General features: G+C 41.0%; 1 protein-coding gene across 1 annotated transcript in view; it reads right to left on the bottom strand.

The window, feature by feature from the left end:
- TAF1B (TATA-box binding protein associated factor, RNA polymerase I subunit B) overlaps positions 1–13,512 on the bottom strand; it is a 273,798-nt gene extending 260,286 nt beyond the window's left edge. Inside the window, exon 1 of the mRNA XM_075201449.1 lies at positions 13,236–13,512. Coding sequence (XP_075057550.1) covers positions 13,236–13,277 — 42 coding nt within the window. The 5' untranslated portion in view covers positions 13,278–13,512. The remainder of the gene's footprint in view (positions 1–13,235) is intronic.
- Positions 13,513–20,677: the final 7,165 nt, after the last annotated feature.

Genomic DNA, 20,677 nt, shown 5'->3' on the forward strand with positions numbered 1-20,677 from the left:
CTAAAGGTGTATGTGTCATTTCCCCCACATGTGTAGTCCGTTCTAGCTTGGTCAAACCTAACTGTATGTGTAGTCTGGGATTTCCAAAGTCATGGGATCAAACATTTTGCTGTTCTGAGTAAATATTTATAAAGAGAACATTTATATTTAAAAGAAGAAGATGAGTCAAGTGTGTCTTGTCTAGAGACATAGGCAAGACCATACAATTTAGGATACATGTCTTTGCAAAAAAAATGTATATAAAAAGTTTCAAACAATGTGTGTTTCTAGAACTGGTTTGGGTAGCAATGTGTTTAGTTTCACCAATTGCAAATATGTATAGTGATCTTATCAAATATGGATTATGAAAAGGATCGTTTTGATGTATGTGATGTTCCTATATAAATATATAATGCCCTTCAAGTGACCCCATCTGGCCCGTCTTGTCAAAGGAATTTCTGAAATCTTTCGGCCTCTGGGGGTCATTTAATATACCATAGTCTGTGACATTAGCCATCTCTGCATATACACTGAAACAGCCTGACACAAAGCAGATCTCTAAAGTGATTATCAGTATCCATTAACTGGTGCATTACTTACACACAGGGATTTCACACATTAAAAGCAATTCACATATTTTGGCGTGTTCAGGTTCAGGTTCACATTAATATATATACACAAAAATGATATAAGCAGTACAATAAAACACCAATCAATCACGCTATCAATAACACTCCGAACATTTGATAGTGAGAAAAGAGCAGAACGATTATAGAAATAACTAAGCAACAGCACATTCAATGTAGACAGCGAAAATAAATACATTAATAACAACTAGATAAATAACACAGATTTTAAATACAAATAAAACATAAAAGAATATGTCAATACATGTTGACATTGTAATAGGACACAAAGTAGAAGAGAATGGACAAAGTAAATCAGATACTAATTGTAACAGTAAATAAAGTAATTGTATAGTTTAAAAGCCCATTAATAACAATATAAATAAGGCTTACACTATGTGGTGCAGTAATAATTAGTTAAATTTGATCCACATCCTAAAATATAAGTGACATTAAAAATCAAATAATAAAATGAATCATGGATATTCAAAGATTATCCAATTAAATGTGTTCAATAACTGTAGCTATACAAATATTTATAAAGTAGACATAAATTACAGATTACGTGCTTGCCGTATGTAACAATGTACCAAAAAGTTTCCTATAGAATGTTTAGTGTCGGTTAGAGACAATAGGCCTGAGTCATTAAGGAAAGTAGGGCAAGAAAAAGAAGTAAATGTTCTCTGGGACAATCCATGTTACAAAGCAAGGGGTGCTAATTAGTTTATTATTTTGCACATAAGTTAAATACTGACTGTTTTTTACATCTAGAACACAAATACTTGATAGCTTTATTTTTACAGTGAAATTTAAAGTTGATCTAGGATATGCCCTACCCCAACTATAAATATGTCCCAACATTTTAAATTTACCTCCCTCTCCTAAGCAACATGGTTTTGCCCAGGTGCAAATTTTCTCCTTTTTTATGCTTTGCTCTCCTTAATGACTCAGGCCCAATACATACAAATGAATGCAGTATGCACTGCAGTGCCTGGCTGGAGAAGTCGAAGTTCAGTCTTTAAACCATACTTTCCACTGACGTGAAATTAAATAAAAGCCAGTTCTCTGCAATATTTTTGTAACTGGCAAGTAGTAACTTAACATGAGACTAGCTCCAAAGCCTTGAAGGTACATGGTGTCTGCTACGCGTTTTGGAACTGTGTCCATTTTTCATGCAGTGATAGTTTGGAGCATTCAAGTTGAGGTTTAACTAGATAAATAATTGGCTGATTTTATCCTTCTAGTTCATTCAATAATTTAATTGTTTTCTTTTTTATTTATTGTATAATTGATACATTACTGACTGTTTTCATCATGGAGGTAATTTGATCATCAAAATTGAGTTGAGTTTTTCTTAACTGATTATTAGTCTATTACTTAATTAATGTCAGATGCCGTCCCCGCACACACGCCAAGTGCCGGGGACGGTTGCCTTCTTTGCCCTCCAGGTATCCCGTTGCCGAGCAACGGGACGCTACTTCCGATACGCAACGGAGACGACATCGGTGCTTCCTGTCGGCGGTCAGCTGTTCTGACCGCCGACCCCACATCCACCAATGACAGGTCACTGTCATGTATTTAAACCAGACTCTGGCACCACTACTGTGCCAGAGTATCTAAGTCTCTAGAATCCAGCACTTTGTTTGTTTCCTGCGCACACCTGACTTCTTGGATTCTGACCCGGTTCAGCCTGACTACTCTTTGATCTCCTTCAGGACTCACTCTGATTTCCTGGTATAGACATTTCAGCATTATGACTCTGCTTCTACCTGCTCCATTGGTACCTGTATAGCCGACTCGGTTTGACCTTTGGTTTCACAACTACTCTAGTTCACCTACAACTCGCTGGTAGCTTCTGGGAGGGCTGCAACCTGCACGTCTCTGCAGTGATCCCCACCCCCCTTGCGGGGGTCCCTGGTGAAGACCTGAGGCGTGTTTAGACTCCGCGCCTCCTAGATTAGCAGCTTCAATACTGGCAGGTAAGACCTTCTGAGCAAGTCTGTTTGTGACAATTAATAAGAATAAACAAAGAGAACTCATACACTTTAGGAAGTTAATTTGCATCTGAATAAAAGGGAATCATGTGAATACAAGAAAAGGCAATCATGTGAATTTGCACCATAGATAGATGCATCAGACATAGATAAGTAAAAAAAAATGATGCATGCAAACTAACTCTTAATATAGAAATGTATTTCAATGGTAACCTCATAAAAGGTCAATTATAGAACATATAGGGGGAAATTCATGTGCATATTTGTGGGTACTACGGTACTCTAACATCTGCGATGTTACATTGTTGCGGAGTGTCCCAAGACCATTCCGGAGGCACCAAGGACATTTGAATTTTTCCCATAATGTCTATCTTATATAGGCGCAAAATAATTAAAGAGAAGGGAAGATAGTAAATAAGAAAGTCAGTAACGGAATAAATATATGAAAAACCAATAGATAATTTCCTAAAAAATCAAAAGAATATGCAATAAGTTGATATGTAGTGAGTGATAGTTCAAGGAGAAAAATTGTGTAATGTAACAGGGAAAGGCAGGGATGTACCATTGATTGTAAGCTTGCGAGCAGGGCCTTCTCACCTCTTTGTCTACTTTACCCAGTTTGTTTATTAGTTTACTATGTTTGTCCCTAATTGTAAAGTTCTACGGAATATGTTGGCGCTATATAAATAAATGATGATGATGATGAATGATGGTGAAGTAAATGTATCTGAGTGAGATGGTCATGTATCTGTAGTATGTGTAATGGTTAGATTGATATAAGTGAAAAATATACTCTAAAAATATTAAGCAGTGATCAGTGAAATGTGGACGTGTGGTTAATTTCAAAGGTACTATATGTTTAGTGGCAGAAGATATATAACTAGTGCCAAACAAAAGTACATATGACTGTATAGGATTTATTTTGACATAAAAAGTTCAGTTTCAGCATGACTGGGTACCCACTATACAAAATTTCTCCCGATGCGATATCCTTAACGATTTTACAGATTGTAAAAAAAAAAGTGCCGATCAGCATGCCGATTCCTGTGTACACACTAAACACGTTTTACAAGATTTACCCTCAGATCTGCGCTCTTCACCTGTCATAACTATCGGCTGAAAATATTGTGACTCTCTACATCCCATAGAGATCTATGGACACTGCCAGTCCTGAGTGCATACACACTGCAGAACTGGAAGGACTTTGTTCCATCATTGAACAACATTTTTAGTCCGGTTTAAAAATCAAATGAAACCATACAATGAGCTTTGGACTGATAATCGTTCATCATTGCAGTGCACACAGTAATGTGATATCGGGCCAAATGATCATTTATCGTTTGATTGGCCGGATAATTGGCTGAAAACACTGTAGTGTGTGCCCAGACTAAGGCCACATGGTGCTCGGTATTTACCTGTCCCATTGACATTATGGGCAGATGGTTGCGTTCTCTCCAGTTCTTCCTAATCACATCAAAAGCACAGAAAATTATCCTACTAGGATCTTTGTTGTGACAACCAAAAAAGACCACAATTAGTAAATACTCATACTGAAAATAAATATAATAATGTAGAGGTTTATTCATATAAAAAAAATAAAATTGTCATGAAATCATAAAAAAACAACATACTAAAAGCTATAACAAAAATACATATAAAAAATAAAAAATCTATCAATTCATTACTTATTCATACGGGCTCATGAGTCTGAGGGGGAGATTTACTAAAGTACAGTTTTGCAAAACTGCACCTTTTTAGCAATTTTATATGTAGTTTTTAAAATAGTGAGATCTACTAAAGGTTACAATGCAAAAAAATTACATAATTTGAAACCTCCATACCGATTTTTTCAGATTTATTGAGCTGTGGTAGACATGGTTCTGATAGCTTAAACCGCATTTCAAAGACAAAATTGACGCCATTTGTGACGAAACGAGATTGATAACACTGTAGCCAGGCTGTCCCTCATTTCTCACAAAATGTGGATTATAGCATGAACTTTTTATAGCCCTTGTTTTTGTTCCCCAGCTCAACAGAATACCACTGCAGTGTCTAATTACATGTGGATAAGGAGACATTGTAGCTCATTGCAAATATGTATATTGCTTATTATATCTTGTTGATATTGCATGGAAGCTGTTAGTCATTGTCCTAAAGTGAAGCCAGGTGGATTATGGGTAAGGATCAGATTGCAGGATACAGTTTGGGGGGGAAGGCCAATTAGTATCCATTGTTCTCAACATGACTAGTTCAGACATTTTGTCTAGAGCCCAGCAGGGGACCTTCTGTGGAAGTAATGCTCATCTCCACTCCCACTCCAACCCCCTGATACAGCACCCACCAATGGTTAAGAAGGATAGACCCAGGGGTTTGCCCAGGAAGGGGAAAACACTGTGGAAAGTAGACCCTAGATATAAGGAGCCACTCCAGGGGGGAGGGGGATATTCATTCTGAGGATTGATTCATGGAAGATGCAGTGTAGCTGGTTTTGAGTTTTTGTTCTCTACCAATGGACTACAGCTGCAGCTAACAGAGGATCTCCATGGGTCTTTAAGTCAGGACATCCAGGTGACTGTAGCTCCTTAAGCTAGTGAGGTAAGGGACAGATGATGTGGTAAACTTGCCTGGCATTTATTTACTGCGTGAACATAATAATCTAGTGATTGTTTTTTTTATTACAATAAATGTATTGCTTTACTTTCTAACTGCATTTGAGTGACTAATAAGAACCTTAGAAGGTACTGGGTAGACTTTCCTGGCATAGGAAGGCACCCGTGGGTGGCCAGCCAGAATGAAGTGGGTGGAATTGGGCCAGAAAACCTGGTATCTTCACACCATTAGACAAGATATTTCCTTATGCCAAATTTCACTCAGTCCATTCACTCTACCTACCTGCACTCATTTTATCATCTCACCTTACAACCTGTCCACTCAACCCCATTCCCCCCCAATTTCTCTGCTCCCTCTCCTCCACTGCATGGTCACCTCTAACTCACCTCTTCAACCTGTCTCTCTCCACTGGCACATTTCCATCCTCCTTTAAAGATGCGCTCATCTCACCTTGTCACTCACCAGACTGTGAGTGCTTCTTCCCGTATGTTTAGGAACCGTGGCCGTCCACCATCCTGAGGGTCTGCGCATGTGCAGCCCTTTCAAACCTTCAGTATCTGTTCCTTTTAGTTAATTGGCTGATCAGGCAACACTCCCTATTTAAAGCACCTGCTGTCTATACCTCGTGGCCTGATCTTGGAGTCTCATTCCCCATGAGCCTCTGAAGGTGTTCCTGTGTTTCCTCATGTATTCAGCCCAGCTGATTCCTGTGGTTTCCAGACCACTTCAACTCCCTTGTGGTTTCCAGACCACTTCAACTCTCCTGTGGTTTCCAGACCACTTCAACTCTCCTGTGTTTCATCGTGACTACTCCAGCTGATTCCTATCCGCTGCCTCCGTGCACTACAGTTATCAGCTCACTTCAATTCTCCTGTGTTTCATCGAGACTGCACCAGCTGATTCCTATCCACTGCCTCCGTGCACTACAGTTATCAGCTCACTTCAACTCTCCTGTGTTTCATCGTGACAACTCCAGCTGATTCCTATCCGCTGCCTCCGTGCACTACAGTTATCAGCTCACTTCAACTCTCCCGTGTTTCATCGTGACTACTCTAGCTGATTCCTATCCGCTGCCTCCGTGCACTACAGTTATCAGCTCACTTCAACTCTCCTGTGTTTCATCGTGACAACTCCAGCTGATTCCTATCCGCTGCCTCCGTGCACTACAGTTATCAGCTCACTTCAACTCTCCCGTGTTTCATCGTGACTACTCTAGCTGATTCCTATCCGCTGCCTCCGTGCACTACAGTCCTCAGCTCACTTCAACTCTCCTGTGTTTCATCGTGACAACTCCAGCTGATTCCTATCCGCTACCTCCGTGTATCTGCAGTGTCCTGCTTATCGCTACTCTCCAGTACTCCTCGTGTCTGCAGCCAGCTGATCCGCTCTCCGTGCTTCTACAGTGTTCCTGCCTGTGTCAACTCGCCTGTCTGCATTGGATCAACGCTCCGCTGCTGTCTTCTCTGCCTTACCACTTCTACTCTTCAGTGATCTCCAGGCGACCAGTCCTATATACTACTGCTTCCCGAGTATTGTTTCCATCGTTGCTGGTCTACCTACCTGTGCGCTGCACCTACTTGGATTCCGCTTCCATTTCCCTAGGACTTCGCATCCTGCCGGCCTCCTGCCGCTCAGGTATCCCTGCACTCCTTTCTGACAGCCTGCTCGTCTGAACCACGGTATGCATACTTACCATTGACTGTGCTCGTGTATTGCATACCTTGCTGGACTGAGTTATTCTTCTCTGGAGTTGCCTATCCACTAGACTATTGCCATCATTTGACTGTGTTACCTTGTAGTCTGGATAATTCCTGTGACTTTGTATATTTGTGCAGTGCTGCTCAGTTATTAATACTTTGTGCATATCATCGTGGGATCAAGTTCAGTGTGCCCGTGTATACTCTGCATTACATTTATCTCCCCGTGCTCCTCCTCACATATATATTTCAGTGGTACAACTTGCTAGAGGCAGACCACTGATTCCTGTTCCCTGTGTCATCTGTTTCCAGTATCCTTCCACATAGCAGTGGTACAACTTGCTAACGCAGACCACTGACTCTCCGGATACCTCCACCTGGATTCCATTCCTTCACCTAGACAGCGGTACAACTTGCTAAACGCAGACCGCTGACTCTCATCACCTCCTCGTTATTTCTGGACATTCCTCCTCACTATAGCAGTGGTACAACTTGCTATCCGCAGACCACTGACTACCCTCACGTTTCCTTTGTCCATTCAGTTCCTCGTGTACTATTACCTATATATTAAGAGTGCTGCTAGTCATAGACTTTCCACGAGCATTCTCTACCATCTGCTGTCTCCTGTTCCGTGATCACCCCGCTACCAGAGTACCATATTACCACCTATATTGCTCTGGTAAGTCCATCACCTGGTGATCCCTGGGTAAAGACTCCTAGTGCCCGTGACACACCTATTCTATAGAAACCATCTCTCGATCCAGCCTCTCTCTCCAACTGCTGCCCTATTTCTCTCCTCCCCTTTGCCTTCAAACTACTTAAGCGATTAGTGTACAAATGCCTGCCTCACTTTCTCTCCTCTGATTCCATTCTCGACTCTCTGTAGTCAGTCTTCCGTCCCCAACATTCCACTGAAACTGCTCTCACAAAAGTGACCAATGATTTACTGCAAAATCTAAGGGTAATTATTCCATACTCATTCCCCTGGACCTTTCTGCTGCTTTTGATACTGTTGATCACCCTCTTGTCCTACACACCCTTCACTCCATTGGCCTTCATGACACAGTTCTTTCCTTGTTCACTTCCTACCTATCGAACCGCTCCTTTAGTGTTTCTACCTCTGGCATATAATCCTCTCCACTCCCACTATCTGTTGGGGTCCCATAATACTCTGTTCTTGGCTCTTTACTTTTTTCATTGTACACCTCTTCTCTTGGGGCGCATATTCATTCATTCAGCCTACTACCTCTACGCTGATAACACCCAAATCTATATCTCTTTCCCTGACCTCTCTCCTTCTGTACTATCTCGTGTATCTCTCTTTCTGCTATCTACACATGGATTTCCCAACGCTACCTAAAGCTTAACATGTCCAAAACTGAGCTTATTATCTTCTCTCCTGCCAGAGTCTCCACCTGCCCTCAGATCTCCCTCACTGTTAATAACACTAAGCCCACTGTCTTGGTGTCACACTTGACTCCATCTTCTGCTTTATTCCTCACATCCAGACTCTCTCCCAGTCCTGTTGACTCCACCTTAAAAACATTGCAGGATACGCCCTTTTATTACTCAACATTCCACCAAAACTCTTACCCATTCTCTCATCATCTCCCGTCTCCCGTCTTGACTATTGCAACCTCCTGCTATCTGGTATACCTGACCTATATATATCCACACTTCAATCCATCCTAAATGCTGCTGCAAGACTGATCTTCCTCTCTCACCGCTCCACATCTGCTGCACCACTTTGCAAATCTCTACACTCCCTCCCTGTCTCCTCCAGAATCAAATTCAAATTACTCAACCTTAACAACAAAGCCCTCAACAGCACTACCCTTGCATACATCTCAAATCTCATATCAAAACACTCTCCCTCCCGCCCTCTTAGATCTACCTCTGTCCTTCACCTTGTCTCCTCTCTGGCAACCATCTCTCACTCCTGCCTCAAAGATTTCTCCCGTGCTGCTCCCCACTTATGAAATTCCCTGCCACGCTCAATCAAACTTTCCCACAGTGTTCAAATCATTAGAAGCTCTTTGAAAACACATCTCTTTTTTAGAGGTGACCGTATCCTCGATAACACTACTCACACTAATGCACCCACACCACTATCCCAATCTCCACTCTAAGCAACACTACCTCCTCTTTCTTCAGCTGTACCCTCTTCCATTTAGAATGCAAGCACTCTAATGAGCACGGTGCTCCATACCCTTTGTTTTCATGTCTGCATTTATTTTGTCTACCTTGTATGTCCCTGTTTTATGTATGAACTGTTTTCCCTACTGCACGACGCTGCAGAGCACTGTGGCGCCTTACAAATCTACGCTAATAATAATGATGATAATAATCCCCCAAACCCTCTTTAGAAAAAAGTGGACCTTGTGTTGTATGTTCTTTTAATATTGTATAATTCTACATAAAACAAAAGTGAAGAGAACCTATGGATGAGATGAATAGGAAAAAATGGCCCAAATCATCACAAATCAATGTGGTACTCCTGGGTAAGTTGGGTTTGAATTGTCAGTCAAACACCACCATAAAAACCCACCACTACCCCGCCATATGTATTATATATCAGACAATATTTATAAAAAGACAAACTTCAAGCATTGACGTTGACAAAAGGCTAAAAGATAAGTAAATGTCAAATGATGGTGAGTCTCATATTTTGTACTTTCGGAAACCTAATCCACAGCAACGAGCTTGAAAAGGTGGAAGTTGAGTGATGGATTTCAGGAAAGTCCCAATCCACCACCATACTGGTGTAAGTGTCCCATCCATATGTGCGGCTAAAAAGTCCAGGCCCCACTCCCACCAAATCAGGAAGTCCTTCAAATATGTATGATCACCACAGATCATTTAAATATTTCACCCCACAAAATAAAGTATCCTTTCTGAATATCGGTCACATAGTCTCTGGCATCATTGCACCTATTTCGCGATGGCAAAGAAAGACCGCATTCACCCAGGATCTCCCATTATCCTCAATATGATTTACTCACTCTGCAGTTTTTATATTCTTATGTCAAGGAATCAACATGGATTTATGAATTTTAACATTTTTAATGTGCATTATTGTAAACTACTCTATAATGTCAAATAAAAAACAACGCTAAAGCTTTTTCTTAATTAACAATTCATATTTACTTAACAATTAATTCCAAATAAACAACAATAGTTTTGATTACACAATATTAACCCCCTTGTTTTAATACTTGGTAGAATTATTCATTGAAATATTAATTGAGCTCCATCGGGTTGGATCATTGGTGAACAGCAATTTTTAAATCATTCACACGTTTTCCAAGGGATTGAGGTCTTACCTTTTACTGGGCCACAAGGGACATGTTTTTTGTATTTGAGCCTCTGAAATGCAGCTTTTGCCCTCTATTTTGACACGTTTTCTAGTCCCTGAAGTAGGGAAACATTCCTCTAGCAGTACACTTCATACTTCACGCTAGGGAGAGTGTTCTTGGGGTGATGCATAGTTTAAGGTTTGCGTCAAACATAACCCCTAGCATTGAGGTCAAAACATTCACCCTTGATTTAAACAACCCATAGAACCTTCCTCCAATATCTACACTGACCTTGTCTTGACTACCACACAGAGTTTCTGTGAAAACAGCATGTTGATGCTACAGAGACTAAATGAAATGTATTGCACAACGTTCCCCAAGACATCACAACATTTCGGCATGCAAAATTGGGACAAAGTAAGTTCCAACCAAACTCTGCCCAGAACTCCCACTTTTGGGCAAAACTGTGCCCACTTTCAAGGTCTCTCTCTTGGGCTATTCCACCAAAATCCAGACAGTTGGGAGTTATGCAATAACCCTCCTATCTATCCTCTAATTAGTGACAAGTGAGCCTTGCTAAGCAGCTGGGCAACAATTGTTAATAAAACAAAATGAGCATTCTAGTGTCTCAACAAGGTGGTCTAGTTGTCTTCATTCTCTGTAGTATATTGCTGTTATCCGAGGTGTAACTACTAGGGAATGGGAAGTGTGATAATATTTCTATTAAATGAATACACTCTTACATTCTACAAAGCTGCATGAATAGATAAAGAAGACAAAGGTCAAGATTGTATGTTGTAATAATATTATTTATGGTACTTCCTCAGATCCTGGTTAATAAATCTTAGTTTATTGCCTTGTGTCTGTATATTGGTTTATGTGACATAGCCCTTCCCCTACCAAGCCATTGACTATTAATCTAGTTATTAAGGTCATTGCAAGAGGCTCTGAGTGAGAGAAGCAGAGTGAGGAATATCAATCCTATTGAGCTGTCTATTGTGCAGCTAGGTCTCTTCTGAGCTGCTATATTATGATGTTAGCTGTGGTGCATTCTGCAGGGAAAAACCATGGAGCCTGGACAGAGAGTTTAGCATCAGGCATTGGGAATATTAATCCACATTAACATGTGAAATAATGAACCAAAACTCTGGTACAGACAATAAACAGCAATGCATGTACCATTTTAGCAGTAGTATGCCTATGAGCCAACCTGAGTCAGCTGTGTATTTACCTGGTGCAAAAGTCTAAATTAGTGATGTTAACCTTGCTAATAGGCTTATTCCTTTAAAATCACAAGAAGGTGTGACACAGCTAGGGCAACTGTTATTCCCCATTCCATGTATAGAGTACAGCATATTACAGTTACAACCATGGAAAGCCTGTGTATTTGTAGGAGTCCCGAATCAACATGATGGAGACACGTTGATTAGTTTCTTACCTGTTTTATATCCTTTAAAAGTAATGGGCAAGTGACTACAGAGGAGCTTTAATTGGAAAAACAGGGCTAAGGCAATCTGCTACCAACAAACAGACCTGCCTCTGCCTATGTGCCTTGGGAATTTTTATCTATGGGGGAACACACTGGAAGATGTATGGATGCGATACATAGAGAGGTTGTCCCACCGGAATACACTGAAGTGTTTGACACTGTAGGCAAAATTCTGAGGGTACAGCTGAGCACGGCGGTTTGGTAATGTGCAACAGAGAACATAGAGTTTGTAGGCACTGCCTGGGCAGCGCATAGTGTGTACTAAATTACATAAAGTTAGTCGCACTGGTTGGATAGCATTTAGGTTGCAATAAGGTAAACGGAGGTGTTGGCAATGGTTGAACAGCGCGTAGCATGTAATGAGGTACACAGATGTGTTGGTACTGGTGGAACAGCACATAGCATGCAATAAGGTTATCCAGATTCCTAGTATGAACACCATGGAGAGTTGTGGTAGTGAAACAGAATCAGCACAGCAAAGACACTTGATGAACTGGCTCAAATTGCGGGGAAAGGCAGTCTCTTAAAGGCCAGACACAGGTAATTAGGATCCAGGAATAATGATAAAGGCTTTACAGGCAGGATCTGGAGAAGGCAAAGCAGCCTCTAGATGCTGCAGTGCATCCAGAGGCAGATAGGGACAAAGGTACACAAAGGTGATGGCAGTGTTAAGGCAGTAAACAAATGGATACAAAGGAGTAAATCACAATGACTCTGTAGAACAGACACAGACAGGAAGTGTAGCAGAGTACACACACAAAAATGACAATAACTAGCAGGCGGGATTGACACATCAAAGCACTGACACGGTGTCTAAGACCCCCCCCCCCCTTCCAGGAAGATACACTCATTGAGGGCCCAGGTAGCGGTCCAATGTAGTTGGCTCCAACCGAAAAAGCAGCAGAATGGTTAGTTGGTATTAGGACTTTGCTGAAAACACCGAAAGGGACTCAATTGATATGTGTGACACAACAGGAATAATGAAAATGAGCTGTAAAGAAGCAGATACATGGGGAAAGGCAGTGGTAAATAAGGTAGACAAGTTAATAGCAACTATTTTTTTTAAAAAAAAAACAAAACTGTAAAAAACTACAGCAGAACAGTTTAAACCAACTGCCAAGTAAAAGAAACAAAGACTACATGATGGACCAGATAAGGACACTTCCAGTGATCATCTTTTGGGTTTCCTGCTGTGTGTTTCTATCAGTGAACATTTTAAAACCTTTACATGTGGCTTTGTTCTCTTTCATGTAAGGGCATCCTTATTATAAAATAAAAAGTGGATTTTAACAAGGGTTTTCTCACAATCTTTATTATATGTATGGTCATAAAAAGAAACAAGGACATAAAATTGGAGCTGTATAGAGGTTTCATTAAATTTGTGTTTGCTAACAAAGAGTATATTCACAGGAAACACTATAAGAAGTAAAAAAAACAACAACTGACTCCCTAATAAGATATAAACCTGCCTGTCAATAAAAACCGTTTAATTAAAAAAAAAAAACAGAAAAAAAACCTAACATACTTAAATGGAGCTGTCTCACCTTCCAAAGACTGTGTCCATGAGCACACTCTAGTGAGGTCATCTTGCCTTGAATTAAAAATGGTTGGCAGGTGACCGGTATTCCTGGGTTTCATCACTCTCCGGCTGTCCCTAAGTATTTACATATCCAGTCCTTGTAGTCCTTTATGCAATGTTTAACTCCTGTATCTTCAGACTTGCTATTGTTTAGCCTAGATACCTGCTTTACTTCTGCAGTCTGGCCTCCAACCACTGAGGTTCATGCTCTGAACTCATTTATCATTATTTCTGTACCTGTGACTGTTTACATTGCCTACCTGATTTATATCTACCCTACAATAAAGAGGTGTGATTTTATCTTAACATCTACTTTCTGCTCTTCATGTTTGGACACAGTTTTGTGAAAGGAGTGTTAAACAGTTAAGGATGCATCACACATAGTACAGGTGTTGAGTGTTCTGTAATCCACACAAAATCGCAATGTCCCATCTTTCTACTTTACAAGTACGATGGGAACAGCCTGAGGACTTTAACTTTCACCCTGTTTTCCAACATTTGTGTTAACATCTGTTGTATGCCTTGATATAATCAGATGGAATGTGTCCATTCCTGTCTCACACTGGAAGTGCATCTCCTGTTGGAATCTCGTGAGAAGATCAGTAGTACAGCAAAGTTGTGTCTGGAAAATATATGTTGATGCTTCCATAAAAATTCTATTATGCTTCTAGCTTTGTCACCTGCCAACCCTTTTTAATTCAAGGCAAGATGACCCCTTTATTTGTTCTGGGATAGGAGTCCAATACTTTTAATCTTTGGGCCTCAACTGACAATTGTGGTAGCCCACTAACTTCTACTTTAATGGTCCCTTTTTCTAAGACCAGGTTGCCAGTTCCTGGCTAGATCTCAGCCACTAGGCTGCTTTGGGGTAGCTGAACATGATGTATTGTCAGATTAGCAGGACTTGCCATAATTTTACCTTCACCAGACTTTGAGCCACAATGACTTCAACATTTGAATACACAAGCTCTATTAAAACCATAGCATTCTGCAATGAACTATGGGTTCCAAATCGAAAAGACATAATCTGTCACACATTGCACCAGCTAAACCAGCATTATGGTCTGTTCTCACCTGTATTCCTCTTTCTGCATTCACTTACTGGGCTGAATTGAGCAGGCACACACCTGGTCTGCTCAATAGTGTCTGCACTCTCTTGATCAGCTAATTGCCTGTCAGCTCTGTCTATTTAAAGCACCCGCTTCTCTACTAAGTTGCCAGATCTTCAGGTCTACTCTCCTGTTCAGCTGTCCTGTTTCCTGACTCCTGTTTGCTGCCTGTTCTCTGAAGTCTCCAGCACATTTATCCGCAGATCATCACAGCCTCTGTGACTACTCCACTACCTTGTGGTATTGCTCTGCAGATTATTGCTACCTGTTCCCTGAAGTCTCCAGCACATCTATCCACAGATCATTACAGCCTTTGTGACTACTCCCCTACCCTGTAGTAAACGCTCTGCCGGTTATTGCTACGATCACTACCAGCCTCCTGTGTTAATCATCACACTGCTCTACTGTCTCCTAATCTCTCAGCCATCCTGGTACTCCTCATCTGAAGCATCTTCAGTTATAGTCCTGGTTCTCTTTATAGTTTCGCTCATCACCACCAAGAAGAACCGCGACCTGCGGTCAGGGAGCTGGGAAGACCAAGCGCCCTTGCGGGAGCTTCTGGCTACAACCTCCCACTCCTTCTAGAAGGTAGTGCCAAAGTTAGGAGACTGTATGGGTAGTCCTCTGACCTTACTGGTTGTGACATAATAATTTCCATAGTTCAACTGTATTGTACCTTCAGCAGCCCAATTCTGTCTCCATATTTTTCAATATTTTTTTTATGTTGGCAAAGTCTCATGAGTCATTGGAATAAATGTTGGGTAGAGCTTTGAGTAGAGCGCTATTTCCAGTATTTAACTCCCCCGTCTTGCAACAGGATCCTATCCAGCTTGTTTTACGCACTCACCCTGACAATTACTGGGCTGTGTCCAGTATTTACTTCTCCATTCATGGAACATGACCCTTTCCAGTTCTTTTAGGATAACAAACCCCACATTTACAGGAGACAATCAGGCACTGTTTTTCTACATGATAATGTCCTGAGGTGTAACAGGCACCCGCCACTGGAATGGTTATTGGCTGCAGTTAAGATGATCCAATGAGATGCAATGGCACCAGAAATGTTTGGATAGTTTTTCAAGAAAACATTGATATTTTGGAGTCTTCCGTAATGAAGTCTCTTGCCATTTGGTAATCTGTGATTTTCATGGTACTCTGTACATATATATATTTGTTTGTTTGAGAGTGCTGGTGCTATATTGCCATTTGGAGACGTTTGGGGTACCTTTTGTTTCCTCACAAACTGAAACAATCCCTCCCAATGGTGGCGCCTCAGAGACAAGATTGTCACCTGACGAAGGCAGCTTGTACACATACAGATGACACACTTGAAGCAAGTTTAAATAACTCTTTGGTTGATCTCTAGAGTGTTTGGTTATCTAAAGGCAACTTTACAAGAAGACTTCCAGTAAGGTCTCCCCCATTAGGGGAAGAGGAGATTGATCACTAAACCATTCTAAATATTGAAAAGGAGTCAAATAGATTCACTATTGGAAGATTGGACACTTTGAATATCTATCAATTAAATTACATATTGTTTATATATTTTATCATTTTATTAGAAAAGCTACATTTTTATTGGGTATGTATATTTTTTTTTATTTTCAGAGCGGTGATTGAAAGAACAAAAAACAAACAATTCTTCAGACATATCATACAAATTTAAGTATGTTTTCTATTTTTTCATTAATTTAATTAATTTAATTATTTATTTAACCCTATTTAGCGATCTGAAGAGCGCCCATAACTCCTTCAACTTACACACTTTCACATTACATATATATATATTTATACATATATATATATATATATATAGAGAGAGAGAGAGAGAGAGAGAGAGAGACAGAGTCACTGGAAGGAGGCTAAATGACAGAGGTATGTGTCCCAGGCTTCCAGCATTGTGTACGTTAAAACATCAGGGAGAATGTGTAAATGTGTGGGTAAAGCTTCCCACTGGGTATTATCCTGCGCTAACAAAACATGGTAAGAGTCCATGGTGTTATGCATGGAGAAAGATAAGGGTGGGCTCCATAGATAAGGCCCAGTCCAGGTCTTCTGGCCTGCCAGTCTCTAAACAGACTGATCAAGAGATGCACCTGTGAGGTGCCTGTGAAAAATCAGCTAGAATATGCAGTCATTGTCTCAGACCTGGGGAGGAGGTGTTTTGTTTGCAAGCTGGTGAATAAACTAGCTGTGGCTTTTAACCTGAAACCTCTGGACTTGTGTGGTTTACTGCTGCTGTTCGTCGCCATCTCCCCCAAGGAGATGGTACCTATTCCCCTAAAGGTGTCACAATATATACACATACACAAACACACACACACACACACACACACATATATATATATATATATATATATATATATATATATATATATATATATATATATACTGTATTTATATATACACTGAATGGACAAAAGTATTTGACCACACCTGTTAATTATTGAATTGAGGTGTTTCAATCAGACCCGTTGCCAGAGGTGTATAAACTCAAGCACCTAGCCGTGCAGTCTCCATTTGCACACATTTGTGATACAAAATGGGTCGTTCTGAAGCGCTCAGTGACTTCAAGCGTGGTACTGTGATAGGATGACACCTTTGCAATAAGACGGTTTGTAAAATTTCATCCCTGCTGAATATTCCACAATCAACTGTAAGTGATATTATTAGAAAGTGGAAGCGTTTAGGAACAACAGCAACTCGGCCATGAAGCGGAAGACTATGTAAAATCACAGAGCGGGGTCAACAACTGTTAAGGTGCATGGTGCAAAAAAGTCACCAATGCTCTGCGGATTCCGTAGCTGAAGAGTTCCGAACTTCCACTGGCATTAATGTAAGCACAAAAACTGTGTGGCAGGAACTTAATGGAATGAGTTTCCATGGCCGAGCAGCTGCATGCAAGCCTCACATCTTCAAGACCAATGACAAGTGTCGAATGGAGTCGTGTAAAACACACCGACACTGGACTGTGGAGCAGTGGAAACGTGTTCTGTGGAGTGACGAATCATGCTTCTCTGTTTGGCAGTCAGATGGGCGAGTCTGGGTTTGACAGATGCCGGGAGAACTTTACCTGCCGGACTGCATTATGTGAACTGTGAAGATTGGTGGAGTAGGGGTAATGGTATGGGACTGTTTATCAGGGTTTGGGCTAGGCTCCTTATCTCCAGTGCAGGGCAATCTTAATACTTCAGCTTACCAAGTCATTTTGGACAATGCTATGCTTCCAATTTTGTGGGAAACCTTTCTTATTCCACTGACACTTGATGCAGGAGATGGACGCCTGCACCTTCTCGTCAGCTGTGTCTCATTGCCTAGCAGCGGGATGCTATCTCCACTCACCTTTCAGCAGTCAGTGTGTCTGATCGCCAAATCTCTATCACCCAATCAGGATGCACCTTATGGTATATAGAGCACCCTCTGACACATGTTGGGTGCCAGAGTATTGGTTCACTCCTACTCCAGCGCTTCCAGTGTTCTTCGGTTCTGACTTGGCTTCCTGTTACTATTCTCCTGTGTTTCATTTTTGTACCTCGCTGCCAGGCTGGTTTGACTATTTGGCTTGACCTGACTTCTCTCTGGAACCTCCCTGCTCATTTTGCTTTGACCTGAACTGCCTGACTACACCTGTCTACTAATGTTTTTACACCAGTGACTGTCTTGGAGAACCCCGACCTGCGTACCCTCTGCAGCTAAGCCCAAACTCCCTTGCGGGGGTCCCTGATGAATTCCAGGGGTACATTAGACTCCACGCCTCCCAGTTCCTTTGCGCTAATACCAGTTAGCGGCCATCTCTGAAATTCCATGACAGCCCTAGTGTCCAAAGCAAGGACTACAAAGACATGCTTTGATGAGTTCAGTCTGGAAAAACTTGACTGGCCCGCACAGAGCCCTGATCTCAAACTATCGAACACCTTTAGGATGAACTGGAATGGAGATTGCGAGCCAGGCCTTCACAACCTACATCAGTGCCTGACCTCAAAAATGCTCTACAGAATGAATGGGCACAAATTTCCAGAGAAACCCTCCAACATTTTGTGGAAAGCCTTCCAAGAAGAGTGGAAGCTGTTATCGCTGCAAAAGGGGGACCAATTCCAGATTAAAGGTCATGTATTTGAATATATATTTTTGTTCTTTCTGTATCATGTTGTGTCTTGGGTCTCTGTTTTCTGTATATGTAATGTACAGCGCTGCAGACCCTTTGTGGCGCCTTATAAGTTAAAGATAATAATAATAATAATTAAAATAATAATAATAATACAATGTCATTGCAGTCCCTGTTGGTGTAATGGTTAAGCGTCCGAATACTTTTGTCCATTTAGTGTGTATGTATGTAAATGTATCTATAATATAAAAGCCTAGTGGCGTGTGTTAGTCTGTGTGTGTGTGAAAAAAAAAACCAAGCTGCAGCGCCACCTGCTGGGCGGAGTTATACACTGACCTACTAAATTCTTAGTGTGTGTGGAAAAAAAAACACTCAGAAAGGGCTGAAATTTGGTATACTAAGATGTTTTTAATTTGTTAATTTAATTTGTTAATTGTTAAAAGTGTTTATAAAGATTTTAAAAAAATATATATATATTTCTTGAAGGAGAAGTGACAGTTGGGAGTGGTTGGTGGTTGCCGGGGGTGACAGTTGGGAGTGGTTGGTGGTTGCCGGGGGTGACAGTTGGAAATGGTTGGTGGTTGCCGGGGGTGACAGAGCGAGAGGAGTGTGATACTCAGGACCGCTGAGAGAGATCCCTGTGTCTGGATAGACATCTGGATAGATGTGGCGATAAAGATGAAGGATGAGGTGATGGAGAAAAATGATGAGGTGGTGACATGTGGACAAAACCACGTTAAAAAAGGGCGCTTGCGTCGGGAAGTAACGCTCTTCCCCTGAGGAGGCCTAGGCTATGGCCCAAATGCATGACAAGAACCTTTTTAACACCTTAAGTAGCTTGATTTGACTAGAATGCATGAGTATCATGCACGGGTTAACTTGTATATACATATATATATATATATATATATATATATATATATATATATATAGATATATATATATATCCTATACATATACATACACACACACGCTGATCAGCCCAATTTTAAAACTACTGACAAGTTAGGTGAATAACATTGATTGTCTCATTACAACTTCATTTGTCAAGGCGTGGGATATATTAGGAAGCAAGTGTACAGTCAGCTCTTAAAGCTGATGTGTTGGAAGAAGGAAAAACGGGCCCAAATTGTGATGGCTAGATGACTGGGTCAGGGCATCTTCAAAACGGCAGGTCTTGTGGGGTGTTCCTAGTATGCAGTGGTTAGTACCTAAAGAAAGTGGTCCAAAAAAGGACAACTGGTGGACCGGCGACAATGTCATGGGCTGAGAAACTGAGGGTCCTGGAATTCATGCGGACGTTACTTTGCCACCTGCCACCTACCTAAACATTGTTGCAGCATTGTTGCAGACCAAGTACACCCCTTGATGGCAACATTATTCCCTGATGGCAGTGGTCTCTTTTAGCAGGATAATGCTCCCTGCAACACTGTAAAAATTATTCAGGAATGGTTTAAGAACATGACAGAGTTCAAGATGTTGACTTGGGCTCCAAATTCAAAAGATCTCAATCCGATCGAGCATCTTTGGGAAAAACAAGTCCAAGCCATGGAGGAGGAGACACAATATTAGGCTAGTGGCTTTAATGTTGTTGGTGTTAGTGTGTGTATATATATATATATATATATATATATAGATATATATATTCACACTATTATCTCTTTACTAGCAGCTGACATTGAATGTCATAGTCGTTGAGACTGCTGTTGTTGTAGATTCTGTTTTAACTGAGATCTTTCTTCTGGAATGTGGACTACACCCAATGAGCATTTTCAGTTCAAAGTAAAACTGTAGTTTCTTCAATAATGATAAATGCAGCAAAGTATTTTTCTCTGTTGCTAGCACCAGCTTCAGTTTGAATGCCATGGAGGTGAAGCACAATGTATGTGCTTCCTGCTTGTGGGGGATTCCACTGTTTTTTCCCACAGTCCAAAAACCATACAGGTAGGTTAATTGGATTCTCACAAAATAAACGTGTGTGCGTGTGTGTGCTTGCATTCATATGCTTGTGGGGATATTGACCTATTTACTCACCAACACTGTAGGGACCTGAGTAGTAGTCTGGACAAAATTTGAGGTCCCCACAAAGCTTCTAAAGGCTCATCAATGCAGGGGACCTTGCTGATATGCTCAGCATTAAAATCTGGTATGTCCTCACAAGTCACATTTGTCGGAACAAAAGTGTGCGTGTGT

The sequence above is a fragment of the Mixophyes fleayi genome, chromosome 3 (genome assembly GCF_038048845.1).
Source record: "Mixophyes fleayi isolate aMixFle1 chromosome 3, aMixFle1.hap1, whole genome shotgun sequence".
Lineage (NCBI taxonomy): Eukaryota > Metazoa > Chordata > Amphibia > Anura > Limnodynastidae > Mixophyes > Mixophyes fleayi.